The 8,308-nt window shown below is 45.5% G+C and overlaps 1 protein-coding gene across 1 annotated transcript; it reads right to left on the bottom strand.

The window, feature by feature from the left end:
* Positions 1 to 201: 201 nt before the first annotated feature.
* LOC129338290 (uncharacterized) lies at positions 202 to 6,551 on the bottom strand. The gene is made up of 7 exons (XM_054992379.1): positions 5,875 to 6,551; positions 4,952 to 5,033; positions 4,198 to 4,221; positions 3,957 to 4,019; positions 2,975 to 3,239; positions 1,681 to 1,831; positions 202 to 1,136 (listed from the first exon to the last, which is right to left on the bottom strand). Exons 1-7 carry the CDS (start codon positions 6,361 to 6,363, stop codon positions 726 to 728), a joined length of 1,485 nt encoding a protein of 494 aa, XP_054848354.1. The 5' UTR covers positions 6,364 to 6,551; the 3' UTR covers positions 202 to 725.
* Between the last annotated feature and the right edge of the window lie 1,757 nt (positions 6,552 to 8,308).

The raw sequence follows: 8,308 nt of genomic DNA, 5'->3' as shown, positions 1-8,308 counted from the left end.
ACCCTCTTTTCACTACCTATTCCAAGATATTTTAAGCTATTACCAACCCCTTTGCAGATCAAGGAGACCTGAAGGTATGTAGTTAATTAAGATAAGAGGAAGTGGTTTTTTTTCAGATCCTCACTGACATCCTCTTTCTCAGAACTTTGTCATTTCCAAAGGATCAGAGCTCTTAATAATTTATAGCATCTTGAACTGCAGGAGGGAAACTAATTTCAACACTCCTTCCCCACTACAGTTAGCAGACTGTCTCAGTACAGCCATTTTCCTCTCTCTCACCTCCTGTTGCGTGTCGTCGTGGTCTTTTTTTTTTTAATCCTTTCCAATTTGGGCTCAACTGCCTTCAGTATTCTCTGCCCGATGGAGGGCAAAGAACATGCTTGGTCATCTCCATGTATCATAGAACGGAATGCATTAAATCTGTTTCAACTGAAATGTATCACAAGCAACTTTTTAATTGTGAAATGGACACATTTTGAAGACATGTAGAGGTGTCTGCAAGAGTGCTGGGGAATTTCCTTGTTTTGAATCACTTGTTTTTGATGCAGTGCTCATCTGCATGATTTTAGGCTTTTTCTTCTGTAATCTCGATGACCGGAATCCTCTCCAAAAAAACCTGTGCGGTCCTCAAAATTTGGGGAAAGCTAGTGGGGGAATGACCAGTTCTGAACTACAGAACAAGCGTGCTCACAATGGACTTTGTCTTTGCTCAGGACTTCAGCCCTTTACCCTTCAGCCGTTTCCACCACCTCATACTTGTGTTCATCCTCCATCCTCTTCAGCGCCTTCAGATCTTCCCGATGCTTTTCTTTAAACTCCCGAAGAGCTACAATCTTCTCAGAGTCTTCGCTGACATTGTGGGCCTCTGCCTGGCCATCCGGAAGCAGGAATCCCACAATGTCGGCCAGCATTGCTTCAGCTTCGTGGCGCAGGGCCTCCAAGGCTAAGGGCCCGTAGAGGGTGGGGCAGGATTTGTAGCGCTTGCCGAAGAGGTTGACGGGCCGCAGGAAGTAGTGAGGCAGGTTTTTTTTGGTGAGGGTGTGAGTTAGGATCCTCAGCAGGTTCCACAGGGAGGACAGCAGGGTTTCCCAGTGAGCCTTCTGAGGGTAGATTTCACAGCACCACAGCAGAACGGTCTGCAAAAAATGGAAAGGAGGGGAGATGTTAACTAGATCCCACAGTGACCCCTGGCAGGGTAGGCTTCATGGCTTCCCGTGTGCATGTGTTGGGTTTTACGGCATAGGTAGTTGTGCTTCTGTGTAGGTGATTGTGGGGTGGGAACTGGGGTAGCTGTACAAAGTGAGCAACTAGTTGAGAAGGCTGAGAGGAGGGTGATTATATGGTAACGGTCAACAATTAGCTGAGCTGTTTCTCGGACAGTGTGGAGGAGAAGGAAAGAAAAAGTACAGAATAAAAGGGTGAGGAGTGTGGGGAGTTATTGCTGGTTTGTCAATTTTAAAAGATTGTATGGAGAGAGCTGCCTTCTTACATCCATCAGTAAGTGCAGCACGTGCAACATGCGTTCGATTTTTTCATGCTGTCTTGGATAGAAAGTAATTTGTGTTTCAGCTGCAAGAGAAGATACTATCAGGCTGCCTGACACAGGTGGACAAGCAATGGATTGCTTAATCAGCGTCTCCCTGCCAGCCCCTATGAAACAGGCTTTCTTGGCAGATTCACCTTAAGATGGTAGGAGGACAAGACTTTGCCATATTCTGGCATCCATCTTGTATTGTTGACAAACTTCAGAAGTCTCAGCGCCGCCTGTCTTTGTCCCCCATCGGCATCAACGTTCTTTAGAAGCACAGTCTCGGCGCAGCTGAATGAGAGCCTAGGCATAGAAAGGGACCAGATGGGACACCCATTCTGCATTCCTGGCAATACTTGGCCACAGTTTAATGAAATCTCATTGTTCAGGAGTTAGGAGACACCCTGTCCCACTCTAAAGTTTGAAGGCAGTACCATGTCTGGAACTTCTTGTCCATGCGGTACCTCTCAACCACAGAGAATAATGGATGCCTCTCTAAAAAGCAGAGCAGTAGAAAACTATGGTATGTGTGCAAGGTTTCATTGACAGTGGGAATATTTTTCGGACTGTGAAAAGGGTATACGTTATCAGTGAGATTTCCATCCCTCACAACCAAATAACCTCTGCATAAGTACCCACCCATGTTCAACAGCGATCATGTGAAAACTGGCAATTTTATTTATTTTTATGTTATTTATAGTCTGCCTTTCTCACTGAGACTCAAGGTGGATTACACAGTGTGGGTCACTTTCAGAGACAGTTCAATTACATCAGATAACCCCACTTAATTCTGGCAAAGGTAAGGTAAATAGCTGCCATCACCTCTGAGGTAGTTGCATTTCCACTGCAGTTGAAATTTAGTTTGGAGAGGAGTTCTGCTGACACATTCTCTGGTGCTTGAACTAAGCTTGCAAAAAATTAGAACGTAAGTCTTTAAAAAACAATTCTGAACATTCTTAGAGGCGGTTGCACTTCAATTCCCAATCCAGTTGTAGGCCAGGAAGATAACAGAGTAGGATCAACCCACCATCCCATTTTTGTTTGCCAAAGAGTTCTCTGTCGCTGAGTATTGAGTGGGCTCAGAATGCATCCTATCCAAGTAGTGGCTCAAGACTGGGAAGGATGAGTGCAGGATTTCTCATCCAACTAGGAATGTGTGATCGGATGCCCCTAACAGGATTGGGTTGAAGGAATTTTACTACAAGCAGAGTTTCAAATACTGAAATTAGTAAAGGGAATAATTTAAAATTGCTTAACTTTATCTGAATGATTTTTTTCTTAAGATGGTTCTTTTAAGTCAGATTTCAAAAGCAAAACATGACAATTCACACTTGAATTCTGAAATGATACTGGGTTCTCTCCCCTGCCCCGCCCCAGCCCGTCAAATTTCCTTATGCTCCATCCCCTTTCCTGGTCCTCTTCCTAAATCAATCTGTTTGTTTTCACCTCCAAAACCCATCTTTGGCTACCAGCTCCGGCCCAACCTCCTGCAGAGCAGCCACTTTCCGAAGGAAACTTCTCTTCTCGTTGGCCAGGTCCCCACCCCACCAGTCGGAGAGGTGGGTCAGGTCTTCCCTCAGCCACTGGTTGGAGAGTTTGATGGCTCCCTGGATGGCAGGCACCAGCTTCACGGGCAGGGCTTCAGACCCTGTGTGGAAGGACAGCTGGATGGCCGGACCATCTGGATGCACGGCCTCTAGCGTGGTGTTCTCTTTAAAGAAATTGGACAAAATGTCACACCTGTAAGGAGCAGCATAAGGAGATCGTCTACTGAAGGCATTTCTAAAAAGTCTTTCCTACTTTACTGTGTGGGTGGTGCGGGTACCCCTGGCGGCACAACCAAAAATAGTAACCATATATCAGGTCCAGTACAAGCATTTGTGCTCTCACCTGGATAGCCCAGGCAAGCCCGATCTTGTCAGATCTCAGAAGCTAAACAGGGTCGGCCTTGGTTAGTAATGGGATGGGAGACTTTCCAGGAAGACCGTGTTGCAGAGGCAGGCAATGGCAAACCAGCGTCGTTAGTCTCTTCCGTTGAAACTCCCACAAGGGCTGCCGTAAGTCAGCTATGACTTGAGGGCACTCTCCACAAGCACGTGTATTAAAAATGGCAGATAAGACATCTGCCAGGGTCTAAAAACTAGGCTGGACAACACAGTCATGTTACTTAACATTGTGTCAAGGGGACATGTTTGAGCAGTTCCTTGTGAAAGCTTTTTTCAGAAGTTGGGCACTCCCATTCTGAGCTTTTTGTTACGCACCTGTGCAACTTGTAGCAAATCCATCCATCTTCCAGTATGATTTAAAGTACCTCTTTAAAACTTGCAAACTTAGATAAAAGCTGCTGGCAGGCCTGCATGCAAAGATTTCCCAACTACCCTGCGAACAATGCTTTCCCTGTAAGAAGGGATCGGCAGTAAAAACTCACGTCTAGTCCAGATGGCTATGGTGGGCACTTTGGGGGGACGAAGCCTTCGTTGGAAAACCGGATCTAACAACGAAGAAAAAGCATTGTATTAGAATTCAGATTGGGTTGACTTAATATTGCTTGAATAAAAATTCTTTGATGAGGAACAAGCACTTGGAGGACGCCTCAACCAAAAGGCCCCTAGCATAGTGCCTTAACCCAGTGTGGGTGGTTGGGTCTTAAAACTTGCTTTTACACTTACCGTTTTGCAGAGGATGTGAGTAAGCTGGGAGAGGCATGAAAGAGAAATATGAAAAAATTACTTAAAAGAGAAGTGGTGGCTAGTAAGCTTATCCCCCATTTTTTTCCCCATCAGGACTTCTTGTGCCTTTAGGCCAGGGGTCCCCAACCCCCCAGGTGGCGGACCGGTACCGGTCCATGGCCTGTTAGCAACCAGGCCACACAGGAGGTAAGTGGCAGGCGAGTGCAGAGCAGGCAAGGTAGGGACCGTCTAGTTGCAAGAAAACAAGCTCAGGGCTCCCACTGATTCTGCATTGTGGTAAGTTGTATAACTATTTCATTATGTATTTTAATGCAATAATAGAAATAAAATGCACAATTGTATCATCCCGAAACCATCCCCCCTCCCCCCAGTCCGTGGAAAAATTGTCATCCATGAAACCGGTCCCTGATGCCAAAAAGGCTGGGAACTCCTGCTTTAGGCCACTGCATATTGGCCAGAAATTCAACGTGTGCAGCTTTTCTGGGCAGCATAGTTGCGGGGGGGCTGTTGAATTTCTGCCTGCAGTTCATCTCTTAAAAGATGCAGGAACTCTGTCCAAACAAAGGCTGCAGTTTGAGTATCTCTTGGTGAGAAATGGGCTCTATTTGGAGTAAAACATGGCTGTAAGCAGAGCCCCCCCCCTAGAATTGTGTTATAGGGAGAGGGGTTACTCTCTGAGTATGTATTTCAGAAGGATATTCTGCCAAGAAATTCTCCAGCAGTGGGTGTGTACCTGGATCCAATGCAATTTTGACATAACCGTGAAAGTCCTGCAGGATTTGAACAGGGTCCAGGTTGTGGTGTTTGAGGCTCTCCTAAGAAAAGAGAAGCCAAGATGCTCAGAAAGGTCCCTCCCACCTAATCCTAAAGCAAATGAGTGGGTGGGTGGGTTGCCCTACAACCCCTGTTGGCACCCATGTGGTGATTGCAGCATCCTGGCTGGGAAATGGTCGCTCTCAGGTGAACCAAAGGGCTGCTATTGGCATTCCTGCTTTAGTTGACTGGGATACTATGCCCAAGCAAAGGCCAAAACTCTGTGGGGTGGGTACAGGCTACTTATGCCCAAGCAAAGGCCATTCTGGCCTATGCATCTGTTTAAGTCATACATTCCGGCCCTAAAGAGAGGGCTGGCTGGCTGGCTCACTCCCTATATCAAGAGTGACCTGGAGTTTGCGGCTGCACCTGCTTGCAGCTGCATTTTTTAAGGGCCTTTTCACACATTACATACTGAAACCTCCTTTACAGAGAGTCATAACTCTGGCTGCTCGTTGAGGGTGCGTTTGCAAATGTGCGGTTTACATAGAGGTTTATCCTTACTTGTTTACATGTCTACATTCTCAGATGTGCACTTAAACCACATTAGGTGTGTAGAAATGAATTAGTTTCAGGCAGAGTGGAAGCAGTTGATGAACAAGGGAGTTTGCAAGACAAATGATCCTGATGGACTTCTTACAGGACAGTCTTTTGCATGAAGGCAAACATAACCTTGCAAGGTACATCATACTGTGCAACAAATGCATATTCTCAGCCGCTTGTGATCTTGTACCAACATGGACATAACCTCTCCAAGTGTACACAATTTCCTACATGTCTGTCACCTGGGAAACCTACAAAATATTATACAGACAAAGTCTTCAACAACATTCAGGAGCCTACCTTGTATTCATCCAATTCATCAAGATCAATGTCGTCATCCTCCATCCACGCTTTTTGGTTATGACAGTGGACTTCCACGTGTGCCTCTTCCGCAGCCTCCAGATCCACAAGTATTTTTGAGCCCCAGCGGTACACGGGCACTCCGTTGTCATGGAACATATAGGTAGGAAGTTTCTGTTCATAGTTGCTTGGATTTTTGGCAATGCCCCCACTGACGAGGGCCAACGTTGGGTTAAACCTTATTGGGACGAGGAAGTCAAAATTAATGGAAGTGTCTTTGAGGTGGAGATGCAGCCCTTCTGGGTAGCTGCCCACAGAGATGGGGTCCTTGGGATACAACCCAGTGCTGGACTGGTAAGCCCATTTCACTATTGAATCCATCAGGGTCTTCACTGCAAAGAAGTTCTCTTCCACCCTCCTGTCCTCTCCGGAAAGGAAGACATGACTAGCGTAAAACTGCTGGAGACATTTCTCCTGCTCCTCGCTCATTTTAATTGTCTTCTTAAAAGCCTTCCTGTTTTGTTTTTATCTGGCTCTGCTTCCTTCTCAGCTTTCGCTTTCCTTCTTTAGCCAACCCCTCCTACTCATGCATTCAATCACTGAGACGTTGAACTTTGCCAGCTGCTGGGAGAAACCTTACAAAAAGCTCTGCTGGTAAGAGGGAAAGGAAGGGAGCAGCATTTAATCTTCAAATTCCAGATCTTCCCTGCTCCTTCCCTGATAAAATACCAAAAGGTTTAAAAGAGGAATCAAAGTTCATGCACACACAGACCCACAGAGATCTCATCTACTAGTAACGGTATGTCAAGGAAAAGCTGTTCAGCACTTTTGGCCAGTTCAGCGTGTGTGCATTTGTGCGTTTGTTGGGGAGATTATCAAACTAAACATCCAGATGTAAGTGCTTTCCATGTGAGCAACTGTAACTTGACTCTAATTCCTATGTGCCACGGGATGAGGTCTGCATAATTTTTGATTGTAGGTGGATATATCACATTTTAAAAAATGTGTTAATTGTATCAAACCATTCCTTGAAAGTAGAAATCTAGCCCAGCAAGGAGTGGGCTGTTTTAGAACTTTGCCCCTTGATGTGCTAGTTACTGGGATTTAAGGGGAAAAAAACCTTTAAAAAGATTATAATTGTTTACATGAGGAAACATTAAAAATTACTCAGTTTCTCACCATCAGCATGAAACCAGCTTTTTCATCCCAGCAATTCTGCTAGCTGCCGTAAGTATAACTTATAGCCAGGATCTAATGCCTGGTTCATACAATCATCAGAATGAGGTGATAGAGATGCTTTTTTAAAAGAACGTTTCACTATGTATTTTTTCTTACGATTCTGCAGGTAAAAAACTAGGATATGGAGGTGGGATTTCTAACACAGTCCACTCCTTACTGTGCTAAATTTCAGTTTACAGGAAGTCTTTTCAAAGAGCACAGCACTCAAAAATGTGTTCACCACCTGCTGCCTGGAATACAGACCACTCTCTACCACTTCATTCTCCTGCATGTTTAGAAGAGATGCCAGAATGGACTTTTTTCTCCCTCCCCCCTTTCTTTGAACCTCCTGCCAGAAATGCAAAGAGAAAGGCTGTTACTGTCTCATCAGACTTCAAAGCAACAGCATATTCCTGAGGTTTAGGCTTGCTTAACCTGCAGATGATAGCTGCAGATCTCCTGGAATTACAACTGGTCTTCAGGCAACAGAGATCAGTTCCCCTGGAGAAAATGACGGTTTTAGAGGGCGGAGTCTGAGGCATTATACCCTACTGAGGTCCCTCCCTTCCCCAAACTCCATCCTCTCCAGGTTTCACCCCACAAATTTCCAGGAATTTTCCAACCAAGTTGGACTTGGCAACTCAGGTCAGGGTTCCCCGATGTGGTGTCCATGGGCACCATGGCACCAGCCAAGCTTTTCAGAAAGTGTGCAGGGCCAATGCAGGGCTTGTTATTGACTGAGTTCCTTCAGCTGAAACAGTTTAGCCTGGGTCTAGTCGCAGCTGCCAAAGGATCAGAAGGACTGGTAGTAAAGACTTTTCTGACTGCTTGCTTGCCACGTTTCTGCCCCATGCCTGTGGCAGTTTCCTAATGCTAATGAAGAGAGTGACTTAGGAAAGCCGCAATTTCTAGTGGCTGCATGATAAAGAGGACGATCAGATGTGAATAAGCTGTTTTCCAGCGAAGCACATCTGCTGTTACTAATCTCATTGGGCAATCCCTGATAAGCTACTGGGGAAACCAGAGTTTCCTAGAAAATAGTTGGGAAACCACTCCTGGAACGTAGCAACCAATAGATGGTGGTTTACTGTTTCCTTAGTGCTTAGCTTAATATTTTTGGCAATTGCTTTCTTGATTTTGTCCACTAGGCACTGAAGTATAAATTACTCTGTCAACTCACTTAGCTGCTCAGTGGTGTAGCTCATGTTTTGCATGT

The sequence above is a fragment of the Eublepharis macularius genome, chromosome 12 (genome assembly GCF_028583425.1).
Source record: "Eublepharis macularius isolate TG4126 chromosome 12, MPM_Emac_v1.0, whole genome shotgun sequence".
Taxonomy (NCBI): Eukaryota; Metazoa; Chordata; class Lepidosauria; order Squamata; family Eublepharidae; genus Eublepharis; species Eublepharis macularius.
Note: the sequence above shows the minus strand (reverse complement) of the source record. Positions and strands in the feature narration are given on the sequence as shown.

Excerpts from the sequence above, each read along its gene's own strand:
- LOC129338290 (XM_054992379.1), bottom strand. The coding sequence starts at position 6,363 with ATGAGCGAGGAGCAGGAGAAATGTCTCCAGCAGTTTTACGCTAGTCAT. Across the intron at positions 5,034-5,874 it reads ATGAATTGGATGAATACAAG|GAGAGCCTCAAACACCACAA; the intron begins GTAGGCTCCTGA and ends CTCTTTTCTTAG. Across the intron at positions 4,222-4,951 it reads CAAAATTGCATTGGATCCAG|CTTACTCACATCCTCTGCAA; the intron begins GTACACACCCAC and ends TGCCTCTCCCAG.